This window comes from Lutra lutra, chromosome X (genome assembly GCF_902655055.1).
Source record: "Lutra lutra chromosome X, mLutLut1.2, whole genome shotgun sequence".
Taxonomy (NCBI): Eukaryota; Metazoa; Chordata; class Mammalia; order Carnivora; family Mustelidae; genus Lutra; species Lutra lutra.
Genome location: NC_062296.1, coordinates 82128168 through 82143052, shown reverse-complemented (window position 1 = coordinate 82143052; position 14885 = coordinate 82128168). Strand labels below are relative to the sequence as shown.

Sequence of the window (14885 nt, the reverse complement as noted above, 5' to 3'; positions counted from 1 at the left end):
TATTCTTCTACTTAATATCAGGTGGCCTAGAGTGGGAAGAGGGAGGGGCATAAGACGAGGGGGGAAATATGTCTTACATGGTGGCAAATATGATAGCATACTTCATGAATTCCAAGATGCACCTCTTTTAATATCTCTGAAATCGGGACGCCTGGGTGGCTCAGTTGGTTGGACGACTGCCTTCTGCTCAGGTCATGATCCCGGGGTCCCGGGATCGAGCCCCACATCAGGCTCCCAGCTCCATGGGGAGTCTGCTTCTCCCTCTGACCTTCTCCTCGCTCATGTTCTCTCTCACTGTCTCTCTCTCAAATAAATAAATAAAATCTTAAAAAAAATAATATCTCTGAAATCAAAATATGTCTTACAACCAATGATTTTTAAAATTTTTAATTGGTACATTTGTTTTATTTTCTCTTGGCGGGACATAACATAATGGTATTTTACAATTGGAAGTGTCTTAGACTGGCTGAAATATCATTAGGGTCCTGCAATAAGATCAAAACCATGTAAATAAGACCCACAGACAATTATCTATATTGAAGCAATAACTATCTTGATTGCTACAGTTTGATTGGAAAGTGGGGGAAAGTAGATAGAGGGACACTGGGGAGAAGGTTAACTAGCTAAAAGTTCAATTAGATTATTAAGCATCTACAGAAGGCATCTTCCTAATGGTGAATTGAAGTTAACATACAGTTTCTGAAAGACTTGATTGCTAAACCAACCTTTTTGATGAAGTGTGCATGCTCTGTAGTCGGTTATAGTTTTCAGTAAAGAGACACATAAGGTCATTCAGGATAAGGCACTCAGTAAAGCACATACTATGGGAACACCATCTTTTCTTGCTCAGAGTTTAATTTTAGCAACGCGCATCGCCTCTCCATGGTAGTAAACAGGCAGCTGCTGCTAGTGCAAAGAGCCCCGTACTAGGAGTTGGTACAGATTCTCTGTACTTGAGAAAGTGACAACTGTTCTGGGTCTCAGCTTTCCCATTTGTGATATGAATATTAGGCTTTGTCAGTGGTTTTCAAACCTTTCAGCTATGTAACCCTTCCTTCGAGTAAAGTATTGTGAGAACATCGAAAATGCAAACCAGATGGAAGCAGAGGCAGAGTTGTTCTGGCTAAGGTGGAAGGGAGTGTAGAACCCCATCTGCTTCCCCCAAACTCTGGGCCATGAGCAGTTCCTTCCAGTGGGAGGGGGGTGCCCAATCTGACAACCGTTGAAAGAGATCATCCTTAAGTAGATGAGCATGGACATGTACTTAAAATGTTCATTCTTCCCATTGTTAGGTTGTCTGTAATTTACTTTCAACTAGCATAGACCACATGCTATTTTGTATGTTCAGTTTGGTTTACACTGCAGCTCTAGAGAATTCTATTGCTCTGAGTGGGAGTTTATCCTCATAGGGTGGTGATGAGGTGGTAAAATATCACCAAGACCACATTCCCACGGTTGCTACTCCAAGTCCTTCTGTTAGTCATCTGTCCACTAACACCTGAGGTTTTGATGTATGAAGAAATGTCAAAAATAATGGCATGAGCATTAGAAATGGCTCTTGTTGGAGAAACTAGAGGAGGTTAGGGTATGCAGATTGGTAAAACTGTTTTGGAGACTATCCTTCTCCCTGCCTCCACCGCCGGCCCCCGCACAGAACAGAGTGTAAGAATCTGACAGTGTATAGATTATATCTTCCGAGACAGAGCTTGAGAAGTGATCCCTAAATGGGCCTGTCTCCAGCCATCGATAATGAGGATTTCCAGCTGGGTGCTGCCAGTGAGGGGTACAGAATCCCCACCTGCCTCACGTGAGCCTTCCATGTGAGTTGACAGTCACTTGGAGCACTTACAGGAACAAAAGCCAAGGCTTCCTGGAGCTCACAGACAGACTGCATGGACGGTTTTCTGCCGGCTTGCTAATGAATGTGTGTTTAACAAACGTCCGTCCATGTGGCAGAGTTGGCTTTGAGACTGGAATTCATCTTCACCCGGTGCGAGTTGGGCACAGTAACTACTCCCCTGTCTATCCACCCTATACTACTTTAGCCACCCCAAATCCCGATTCAGCCACGGTCCTACATCCTCACAACAAACTCTTGAGGAAGAAAACAGACTCAGAGAAGTTAGATGTCACACAAAGAGTTTGAGGAAAAACCAGGATTTCAAATCAGAGCTGCCTGACCTTGGGGACAGACCTTTTCACTCTATCAAGCCCTCTCCAAAGCGCTCTTCTTACTTGACCAAAGTGAGCTCCAGTCACTCTGAAATGCCCTAAACTGGCACAAAAATTACAGGCTTACACTTTGAGAATGGCTTTGGAAAGGGGGCACATAAAATGGATAATTCCAAAATAGGTGTCAAAGAAAAGTCACATTGAAAAATGAGCCATTAACTCAGTGACTTGATGCTTTTTCATCTTTAAGGCATCACTCAAGAAACCAGGAACCTAAATGGGTTTTTTGACAGCAAATATTGACAGGATCCAAAGCAGCCCAAGAACACGTCAAATATCCAGTCATTAATGTATACCTAAAGGGAGTGTCAGAAGAGTGCTTTGTAAATGATTAGAGACATTTCATTAATATAATCATAGGGTGGTAATATTTGAGTGACAAATTATGGACTAAATTATAGCCATAAGAAAAATTCCTTATAACTTGAATTTATAAAAATATGTAGACCTTAGCTCTCTTTTTTATTCCATGGCCAGAGAATTCTGTCATAGTCTTGTTTTTCACTGACTCACTCTATTTGAATGCAAATAATGCAAATAATGCAATGATTAATTTTTCCATCTGCATATTGGGTATGGTATCTGCTATTCAGAATGGATTTCAAATATAAGGTACATTTTTATGGAAGAAAATGGAATCAGTCCAGGTCACTGATGTTAGACTTTCTCTGCATTGAGGTGCCTCCTTGTCATTGATGTGATTAGACTTTTTCTGAGTTTGTTTATTCTCTAAGGTTGGACTTCTTCCTTCTCTTTATAGACTTTGTGTAAATGCAAAGGAGGCAGGCTTTTGTTTTTTCCTTTTATAACACATTCCCTTGCATTTCTTTTTCCTCCCCAAGTTTTATTCATCTTAGATATTTTCAAATATGCGCCTGACGCAGCAAACCCAGCACATCACTTGCCCAAGCTATACATAATTTGTTACATCCTCGAAGTTGGGAATGGAAAAGAATCTACTAGATGATCTTTTGCCAGAACAGGATACAGTTCCCCGATAATGGACCTATCTGATGTGAAATGAATACTACACTTGATCTCACCAGGTGAAGAAAAGTAGAAAGAATTCCCTGTAAGTTAATTCCACTACTCCCTTAATTATTTGTATTGTTCTCCTGCTTGGCTCCAGCCTTTGAGCCCGAGGATTCTGGAAACAATATTCCTTCCACAGCCACTCCTGTGTGACTTACAATGGAGTGACATCTTCTTTCTCCAGTGGGCTGGATCCTGATATGAGCCCGCCACTGGCTACTTTCAATCCTTATCCACTTTGCTTTCCATAGCCAGTGTTCTCTTATCTCTCCCTCCCCGTCCTCCCTGTTGGTGCCCACTATGTCTCTCCTTTTATTGTTGAGGCTTTTGGAGTTTCCTCTCATTGCATATTTGTTTGAGATAACCACCCCCCACACACACACACACTAAATCTATCTTTAGCTTTCAAAGGTCTCCAGCTGCTCCAGCCAGAATCTATAGCCACCACAACCCCCCCACCCCATGCCATCCTCCCAGGCCACAAGCAGAGGAAACCCTACAGGGTTGCATTTTGCCGTATTTCTTTCTGCACTTTCCTATTCATAGTGTCCTAGACCTTCTCTGAATAGAGCAGGATATGACATTTTGAGATTTCTAGCATCTTCATAGAAGACTTTCAATAAGAGCTTTCTCAATAGCTGATTAGAAAATGAGATTCTTATTTGATTTCTTAGCCTAAATTAAGATAGACAGATGAAACTAACAACTAAAATACAGTCCAACCTATTTTAAATATAATTCTGTATCACTAGAATATAACTTCTTTATCTTTAGGGATTCTTGAAATCTGGAAAGGATTCAGAACATATAAAACTTACCCTCTCAACACAGTCTTGAGGAACTCCCACTCAACCACTGTCCATCACCCATGGTGTTTCACACTGAAAGGCTTTCTTCTGTATGTCTGTCTGTTTCTCTCTCTCTCTCTTTGTTCTCATCACTTCGCTCTTTTTAGTAATTTCCTGAATGACTCAACTATAGGCTTGTCATCCAGAGAAAAGCGGATTTCAAGAATGCATTATGGCTTTTAAGATAATGTTTACATTTGGTTGAGGGCAGGTCATATATCTGAGATACTTGTAAAGGTCAGCCTCAAAAAATGACATCTTGGGGCTCCTGGGTAGCTCAATGGGTTAACCTCTGCCTTTGGCTTGGGTCATGATCTCAGGGTCCTGGGATCAAGCCCCACATCTGGCTCTCTGCTCAGCAGGGAGCCTGCTTCCCCTTTTCTCTCTGCCTGCTGCTCTGCCTACTTGTGATCTCTCTCTCTGTGTGTGTCAAATAAATAAATAAAATCTTTTTTAAAATGACATATTTGGCCAGCATATAGACTACTTGCTTCACGGTACCAATATGGAACCCTGGTCAGAGCAGCAAAGATTATCAGCTGCTGGTAGCACTGGGCCCCCTCTGGAGTCAGTCTGTTAACATTCAACTTCTAGCTACATGTTAAAGAAACCAGGATTAGAAATGATAAACAGTGTATTATAGTGGTTTACATAAGCAAGGAGCAGTAGATCCATGATCAAAGAAAAGGCCTTGGCTCTACATTAAAACAAGTGACAAATGAAAGTTCATTTTTAATTTTTAAATTTAAATTAGATATTAAAGGGGGCGCCTGGGTGGCTCAGTGGGTTAAGCCGCTGCCTTCGGCTCGGGTCATGATCTCAGGGTCCTGGGATCAAGTCCCACATCGGGCTCTCTGCTCAGCAGGAAGCCTGCTTCCCTCTCTCTCTCTCTCTCTGCCTTCTTCTCCGTCTACTTGTGATCTCTCTCTGTCAAATAAATAAATAAAATTTAAAAAAAATAAATAAATAAATTAGATATTAAAGGAAGGTATATATCTTTATTTTATTTACTTTAACCGATGAATTTGGTTAACTGCCCAAACATGGGTAGTGCTATATTATTCCTTTGTGCCAAGGATTATCATGTACCTGGAATCCTTTTTCAACTAGAAATCCCTATCAGGAAGCACGTAGAGTCTCTGACACCAAAAAGACTTTGGTCAGGCTGTTTTCTTCTTCCGTGGAGCCTTTATGCCTGGGCAATGAGGAGTAGAAGAGCAATGATAACGGGTTGGAAGGGAAAGAAATATCAAAGCTCAGGGCTTCATGATATTCTGTTCTACGCATGGATTGGGTAGCAATGGACAAGTTTCTATAAGAGGCCACAAAGTAATGATGGCAGGGTTCATGTAATCATTCCTTTAAAATATATAATAAAAATTAGGTTTAGTTTCACAAGCAGCTTAGTTAAGTGAATTAAGCAGAGAGGTGGTAATTCAGTGGCCACAGCTCTTTGTATTTTGAGACCATGCTTGTCACCAAATAACTTTACTTTGTCCTATTCACTCAGAGCCAACTTACATTTAAGATGATTTTAGTCAGGGTGAGCTATTAGTTTCTTCTTCCCTAAAATGGTGATTCTTTCTAATGTCACATGAGCTCTTTAAAAGGGAGGACCTGGCTTGGTACTTATGATTACCTGTTAGATGGTCCCACCCACTCCTAGTACTCTCTCTGCCAGGGTGGGGATGGTAAGTAATAAGACTAGAGAATGTTGCAGAGTGGTTCCACACACAGGCTTTGTGATCAGACAACAAGGGTTCAGGTCCTGACTCTCCTACTTATAAGCTGTGTGATCCTGGCCGTGCTGTTTCCCTTCTCCATACCTTTCATTATAATCCATGGAGATCTTACTGCACTGTGTCAAATACATAGTAAACCCTGAAGAAACTGTGGCTGTTATTATCATCCTAATAATAAACCTCAGAAGTTATTCTCAGGAAGTTCATAGACTATTAGAAGCTACACAGAGGTTTAGAGACCATTTAATGCAACACCTTCCCTTTGCAGATCATGAGGACCAAGAGGTGAAGTCATAGAGCAGACCTAAGACTAGGGAACAGGACTCTTTTCCATTCAACCATGAAGCTCTCAGATCTCATGAGAGAGGACAAATAATAGCTCACTTTGGTCAACGGTAGAGAGAAAAGCCAGTGACGACCCAGAGAACATTGGCTCTGGGTGGGCTGAGGCCCTAGGGAGGCCCATGTTCGTTTCCAAAGGGGGTGTGCTCAGGAGGAAGGGGAAGGATGGGCAGGTGCTGTTTGTGACCAAAGTCACTTGGTCTCATTAGAGAGACTTGCCAAGAAGATCATCGATGGGATTGGATTTCCCAGCAGCTCTAGCTTTCCCCACCTGTCATGTCAAATGCTTTCATCTGAAGGGAACAGCCCCACTATGCTGAGTGTGCTGATATTAACTTGGTTGCAATTCCATCCCCATAAACAGTGGGGTTTAAGAAGCAGCCTGGAGAGTACAAATGAGGGCTAGTAAACTATGGCCCATGGACCAAATCCAACCTGCCACCTGTTTTTATAAATAAAGTTGCACTGGCACACAGCCACACTCATTCATTTATGCATTACCTATGTCTGCTTTTGAGCTATAATGGCAGAGTTGGGTAGTTAGAACAGAGACTCAATGATGTGCAAATCCTAAAATATTTACTATCTTGCCCTTTATAGAAAAGATTCGCCAACCTTTGGTATACAACCTTATAGCTGCTTAGGAGACAAAGGCCCTGACCAGGCAAAGGAAGAATCAACTGATTCCTTCAGGATAGTTTTATGTCCCTGGCATAAAAAGTGATTTCTTTAGTACAACTGAAAGAAAACACTGACTTGGAATCCCCTTCCAAGTCAAAGGCCACCTTTTCAATGTGCGTATGAAAGATAGTTGTCCAAGTCCTCTAAGGGTTGGCTGCATTCTGGCCCCCCTGTTAATCTGGGGCATGGAGAGGTTGGAGCCAGTTGAAGAGAAACCAAGGCAATTTCATGCATTACTTGGACAGTTAGAAGAGCCATCTCTTAAGGAATTGTGTGGTATAAACCAGGCACTTACCATTCATTATTTTATTCATTAGAACAATCCTTTCAAATAGTAGGATTGTCCCGATTTTACAGAAGGGTAAACTAAGGGAGAACTAAGGTCCCAGAGTGAGTGAGTGCCAGGTAGAGATTTGTAACTATTTGGCTCCATGTTGTCTGATGCACGTAGGTGCAGTAGTTCAACTATCTAAATGCCTAACCGTTTTAAGTATAGCTGACAGTGGCTTAAGTTTGCGCAATCCAGACAAAATGGAGATCTAAGTCATTATTTTCTCGAAGTTTGCACTGCAAAATACTCCGCTGCAAAACACTCATTTGAAAGTTCCTGTATATTTAGAAAACTCTGCCTACGTTACCACTTTTTTGAAAATCTACAAAGTCATTAGCAAGTTATGGACTCCGAGAAATTCTACAGTAAAGATCCTATCCAACTTTGCTGAATTTAGTGTTTCCCAAACACTTTATCATGGAACCCTTTAGTTAACAAATGACATCCCATAATACTAGTATTCTAAAAGATGCACTTTGGAAACTGTTGAACTAGATGATGATGATGATGGTGATGATGATGATGACTGACGAGTGATGATAACAGCTAATATTTATTAAGCAATTCAACAAGCCAGGCAACTGGCCTAAACTTTCACACGTATTAATTCATTTAACTCTCACAGCAACCCTATGAGACCAGTACTGTTATTAATTCCCCCACTTGATAGATGAGAAAACCAAGGCACAAAGAGGATAAACAACTTGTCCAAAGTCACACAGCCAGTAAGGCCTGGAGACAACAGGCTCCTCAAATGGAGGGATCAGGTGTCAATTCACCTTCACAGGGCCTGCACTTTGCACAGTGCCTGTCACAAATACCCAGGAAATGACAGTTGAACTGCCTTGGAGATAAGACCCTAATAAAAAGGAAAAGCAACTAGAACACGCGGAATAGAACATTTAACATCTTTAAGTGGTATTTAAACAATGAAGGCACTCCTCATCGTTTGGAGTTTCTATTTGTTCCAGACATAACTGTACCCTAGATAATGTTACTACTATAAACCATTTTTATAGTGAAACCATTTTCATATTTTCTTTAATAGACCCTACTTTCGGTTAATGAAGAGATGATAGAAAAATATCAGATAGTACAGATCCTATTTAGCCACGAGAAATAATATTTCATCTGAATGGCACATTAAATTAGACTTTTTGAGTGGCGTAAAATATACTGAAAGAGGCAAAACCACAACCATAAGGAAGCACTCTATTGCCTTTGTTGGTAGAGTGGATGGAATTTTTAAATGTAGTAAAATAACAGTTACTGAGAAGAGTCCATAGCAGCTTTTTAAATATTACAGACCTAAAAATATATCAAGGTCAAAATGAGTAGATAAAACACTGGTGGACTTTCAGCATAGATTTGAAGGAAGCCAGAAAGCACTAAGGAAAAAAAAACCAACACACTTTCAGCTTTAAAAGGAAGAGAAGCAAAAACAACCTGAGAGAAGACTATGTTTTTGAGTCCTGCAAAATAAAAAAGAAATTTTATGTTTAGCCCATTGGGAACTTCAAATTCAGTGATTAATTCACAGATTAAATTTCTCGTCATGTTAACAAAGAACACTCCTGAATGATAATTATTATGATAATAGTTGACACCTAATGAGGGTTTACTGTGGTGTTTTAAGCAACTTGTATGTGTAGCTCTAGGACGTGAGCGCTATCAACCCCACTTTACAGATGTGGAAAGAGAGGCAGAGAGATAAAGTAGTTTTCCCATGATTCCACACCAGTATGGATTAAGGATTCAAACTCCAGGAAAGAAGTTTCAAAGGCTCAAGGATGCCCACAGGTCTGGGAGGCAAAATGAATTCTACTACCGATGTCAAGGTATGGCAGAGACTCAGTAGGTGGACACAAAAGGGCCACATGTGGCAATGCAGAGTTAGATCCTTGCCAATAGGCTCTTCCTTGATAGTTCATTCTATGACAAGTTTCCAAGGGTTGCAATACACCTTGCCACTTAAGAAGCCCAATCCACTTAAGACTGTGCATTAGTCTTGGGGTGCCTGGGTGGCTCAGTGGGTTAAAGCCTCTGCCTTCAGCTCAGGTCATGATCCCAGGGTCCTGGGATCGAGCCCTGCATTGGGTTCTCTGCTCAGCAGGGAGCCTGCTTCCTCCTCTCTCTCTGCCTGCCTCTCTGCCTACTTGTGATCTCTGTGTGTCAAATAAATAAATAAAATCTTAAAAAAAAAGACTGTGCATTAGTCTTGACAGGTAAATATCTGTGCCTCCACCCCATCTCTGCCGCTGGGCCCATGCACACCCCTCCAAAATAGGGTCAATGGCTTATGTTTATGCTGTGTTAGTACATCACACCCCAAATATCCAGGAACTGTGCCACAGGTCCCATGGTATTCAGAAGAGTCCAGGAAAAAAAAAAGTTTAAACGTTCCTTTAAAGGTAGCACGGAGGACTCCATGTCAATGCAAGAGAAAAATGGAATTTTACAATAAAGTATCATGACCAGCATCACAGCGTGAGAGCCATTTGAGAGTTAGACACAAAAACCTTCAGAGAATAGCAAATTAGATACAGAGTAAAAACAAATACTGAAAGTTATTTTCATAATTGTATTTTTTTTTTAGATTTTATTTATTTCACCGAGAGAGAGAGACAGTGAGAGAGAGAACACAAGCAGGGGAAGTGGGAGAGGGAGAAGCAGGCTTCCCGCTGAGCAGGGAGCCCGATGGGGCTCCATCCCAGGACCCCGGGATCATGATCTGAGCTGAAGGCAGACGCTTAATGACTGAGCCTCCCAAGTGCCCCTCATAACTGTATTTGTGTTCCAAAATGCCTATGTCTCCCTCCCCTTTTTTGGGGGGTGACCCTTAAGTCAGCTGAAGCAACCAAAGAATTTGTTTGCTGGGAAGGCATGAGGAGATATAACCGCACCCAGACTTTACAAGAAGCATACCCAAGCGTTAGGAAGGACACTTGACAAGAAAGGATATCTTCTAAACAGATGGGTCAACAAATTCAGTTAAATATAAAAATGGAAAGTGAATTTTTAAATTCATATCAATGAGCGTATCAAAAACATACACATCAACAAATATATCCAAAAACTAAACACTGCATTTTTGTAGACAGTTAATTCTCATTCATAATTTAGTCTCACAATTCAGCATGATCGAACAAACCAGCTTCTCCCTCCGCAGTTGTACCTTCCCAGACTCAGATCCTGTCTCATTTGCGCCCTAGGAATCAGTTGTTTCTTGAAGTGAATTACCAATGAACAATCAAAAAAGGTCTGATGTATTAAGCAAACAGGCTAGGAGTCACAGAGCTGATGTTAAAACGCAAATACGCCTACTTACCTGGATGGCTCTGACATTGGAAACCGGCTGTTTCGACATATTCGCGGGGTCTTATCCCTAAAAAAACAAGTGAGAAACTGTTAGAGGTGGCGGCATTCAGATTCTCGGGCTTGATAAATTAGAACTTAACTCATGATTCAACTGGGCAGTCACCCCTTTCAGTCTCAGTTTCTGAAGTTACTTACGGACTCTCCTTCCCAATGCCTCGGGGAGAGGGAACACTAGAGCGCCCGGATAAATCATTCAGGAGGAGAAATGCTGAGATGCCTCGCCCCTGATCGAATGATAGGCAATCAGAAACTTGAAAGGCGCTATCATCTCCTTCCCTGCCCTCCTGCCCCCTCTGCTGAGAGCAGCAAAGCAAAGAGGTTGTGGGAATAAAACACCCTTGTTTGGGGCCTCGGAAGCTCTCTGCTTGAAACTGAACTTCTCATCTGAATGAGCTGTTGCCAGGGCTGCGTGTCAGCCTGAAGGGAGCTCCCCCTCTCCATTGAACACCCGAGGAGAAATGGCCTGGACCGCTTTCTCACTACTCACTGCACACGTGTCTGTTCCAGGTGGGCCCCTGGGAGACACTGTGGGGATGGGGCCTCATCTCCCAACTCTGGCTGTCTGGCGCCCGCTCTCTCTAAAGCCTCACCCATCCGCTTTGCTTTTAACGAAACAGCCTCAGAAGGCAAATAGGATTTACATGACCATGTCGTTTCCCCAAGATGTAGCCATGCTTCCTTCCCAAAGGACTTGTGCTTTCTTTCAGATGGGGAGATCTGACTTAGAGATGACTAGTGGCCAAGGTTTGCTGGCGTGAGGGGGGCAGGGAACAGCCCGGCTCCGGCCTGTTGTCGCACTTCTAAGTATTGTCATAGCTGGGTCGATGAAATGTTGACAGGGCCAACAGGAAAAGTTAAAAATTCAGTGAATGGAAAACATGCTGTTATTTAAACCCAAACCATAAAATGGGTTGACCGACTTTCCTCTACTGCCTGGTGTAAATGCATGTGCGACCCGTCCTGTGTCACGTGGCCCGTGTCACTCAACATTTCTAGGCCCTTTTCCTCTTCCTTAGATTTTACCTGATTCTTGAGCTGTGGTGAGACTCAAAATGACATAATGTTCCCAAAGCTACATCGGGAACTCTAAAGCATGATGCAGATATTGATGGTTTCATTGCCATTGTCCACGGCTTGTGACTTTTCAGTAATTTACTGACCTACAGCTTCAAGCAAATGACAATGCCCCTCACCACTTGTACATATAAAAGATCTGAGAACTCTGAAAAACATTTTTTTTGAAATCTTCAAAGTCATAGGCCCTGTTACATGAACTTAAACAATTAAATAATTTTTAAAAATCTCTAATGTAGCCAAATGTAAGTCTTTGGAGTCACATACATGAAAACAATGAGATTTTTTCTTTAAGTTTCACCTGCATGTTTTGGTAATGGACATAAATAGCTTCCATCTAGAAGGGTCTACGTAGAATTATTTTTGCTTTGGTTAAAAAGTTAAAAAGCCACAACAAATGGAACAATTAGGAATGCATTTTTCTCTATGATATGTTTCAAATACATTTCTATCTTTCCCACAGTGTCAAAGAGTCAATGAAGGCTTTTTAATTTTCGGATCTCCTATACACAGTTCAATATCAAAAGGAAAAGCTTGGTAGTTTAATTTTTAATGTTTCTATTCCTCAAAAGTTATTAGAAGCCATGCAAAGCAATAATTCTCACAGGACTTTAAACATCTCAGCATATAGTTTTCTCTGTGCGTATACAACTATGGTTTAAACAATATCACTTGGGAACTTAACAAAAAGTTACTGTATATCGATTTGAAACATAGGAAGTAGGAAATTTCTTGTGTTATTACAATAGCATGTTGAAAGGTTAAAAAAATCAGGCAATGAATGATTGTGTTATTTATATTGCATTGTTTTTCTTAATTAGGCTGATTTTGTTTTTTTCACTAAAGTATTGGATCACTTTGGTTTTCTGTGGACCTCTGAGCCTAAAAGATAGATAGACCTTGGGCCTCATCTCCTGTATAGCCTCGGTATATCTCATTTGCATATAAATTCCTTCTGAACATATATGTCAGTCTTCAATAGAGACATCTTTAGAAAGTTGGTCAGATCCCAGCTCTCATTCCTTGCAAACAGGCTATATAACATTTGTGTAAATCCGTCCTGCAGCCGTTCCCGCTGTCCTCATTATTCGCAGAGAAATCAGGGCAAAGCACACCGATGAATAAAAATAGACAGTGTTCCCTGGCTGTTTCCCTGGCCCTGCATTCACCTCCGTTAGGGATGTGGTGTAGAATGCACCTGCCTTCTTTATCTGCATGCGTCATCCCGCGACCAAAAAAGACAGCTATGTCTTAGATGCACAACTCTACTCACAGCTGACCACAGCTTTTCATCCGAAGAGGTACCCTTTAAAGTACTCTATTACTGTGTTTCCTGGTTCTAGCTAAAATTTGGAAACGTGGAAACTTTGACAAGACGTATATTGACTTTTACAAAGCCTATACTATAATGGAAATGCTGGCCAGCTTAGCACAGTTGTGTTGGGTTTTCCTGGAAGATCGGCAAGTCAGTGGGGAACTTTAATGGGGGCTGTATGCTGAGTCATAGACAATATATGCTTTTTTGATTGGGCAGGACCTAATATCTGACTTCTAAATAGCACTCGCTCCCTTACTAAAAATTTGTCAACATTTATATCACTAATTTAATAAGGGAGTCAGAGTAAAACAAATCAATATTTGGAGAGAAGGGGCTTTGTTTGTTCTTTTTAAAGGTCTACTAAATGGCTAGAGCTCCATTTCAAAGGGAATTATCTTCTGTCCTGCAGCTAAAAATAATTCCTGAGAAGGGTGTAGAAAGACATTCAGCTGTCTGAACTGACTAACTCCTTATTCACTTTGCCTGAAATACACCGAGAGGCAAGAGGCACTGATCATCGCCGGGTCTCAGAACCTGGTACCCTCACGGGGAGAGACAGGTGCTGCCCTCCACCCTGCTGGGTACCTGGAACACCACGATCAAAGCACCAAAGCGGGGCTTTTGAAAAGATGGTTTTGTAATGTTAATCGATCTGTACAGTTGATAGAACTTTATCTCTGAGGTCAAGCCTGGCGCGGAGGGAAAGGGGAAAAGTATTTTCAACTTGTACTGGGTGACCACTGACAATAATTTGCATTTAGGTAAATCAGAGAGCTAGCGTGATACCTTTCCTCTGCTGCAAATCCTGCTGATTATTCCTAAGCTACCAGCACGAATCCATCTGTAGCTGACTGACTGTAACCCTGGCCAGGAGAATGAAAATGACATAATGTTCAGGGTCACGGTCACCCTATGTGGATTGTGGAAATTTTCTTACTGTCACAATCAACGAAAACTACTTTTAGTTCAATCTTCTGTCAGATAGCTCCCCCCGCATACACAGACAATTTCTAAAACAGAATCAGCAACACCACCAACGAATAGTGAATTTACAAGGAAGCTACAGCCACTAGTTACAAGCCTACAAAGTTATAAGTAGTCACTTCAAGTTAGGCATCAAGGAAATTTCCTTCAGAAAGCCCAGTTGCCCGAGCTGGGTCCTCCTGCTTACCTGCTCTATGTATTTGTTTACTGCCTGAGGAAAGTCCCGGCAGCCAGATGCGAGAATACAGGGCTCCTCAGAAGGTGGAACGGACGCCCGATGTCCTCTGAGCCGTGATCTCAATTCCGATGCTTTGCATGTGGCGGAAATAGCTCAAGTGCTCAGTGCCTCACTCAGTACTGAGAGCTGCTCCCCGCTCGGGGCTGGAGGGAAACTCGGTTTAAGGCTAAGTGTTAAAGAGAATTCCTGTCATAGCTCACAGTTGTTCTTCCTAAATATAGAGTTTGATACAAGCCATACACTGGCTGCCTCCGAAAGGCTTGACCGTGCTGAGAGCAGGGCTCAAATGTCAGCCGGAAGGTGCCTACGGAATCTTCCAGAAGATGCTGGCTGCACTTTCTCACATGTTCTGAGGGGGCACAGTGAAGTTTGAAAAGTAGGAAAAGTTTCTATCTTTAGCATTATTACCTGGAGGCTGGACCATGAGGAGCGTAAGATAAAAATTAGAGAGAAGCAGCGTGGCTCGGAGCTTCTTAGCAGGGACACCGACATCGAGCACTTTTTGAGTCCTTGCTCGGTCACTTAGGAGCTGTTAAAATTTTTCTTGATCAGCATTCGATACATGCTCACCAAATGATGATAATTATAATATTATGTGCAACTATAAGACATCACCCTTTTTGTAGGTCATAGATGGTCTCAGATCATTCCACTCAAATGTGGTTCCAGGGCCGAGTCCTTGCTA

General features: G+C 41.8%; 1 protein-coding gene across 1 annotated transcript in view; it reads right to left on the bottom strand.

The window, feature by feature from the left end:
- Window positions 1-14355, bottom strand: part of SMPX (small muscle protein X-linked) — a 53275-nt gene extending 38920 nt beyond the window's left edge. The window contains exons 1-2 of the mRNA XM_047716319.1: window positions 14150-14355; window positions 10537-10593 (exon numbers count right to left, since the gene is read on the bottom strand). Of these exons, the coding sequence (XP_047572275.1) occupies window positions 10537-10575 (39 nt within the window). The 5' untranslated portion in view covers window positions 10576-10593; window positions 14150-14355. The remainder of the gene's footprint in view (window positions 1-10536; window positions 10594-14149) is intronic.
- Between the last annotated feature and the right edge of the window lie 530 nt (window positions 14356-14885).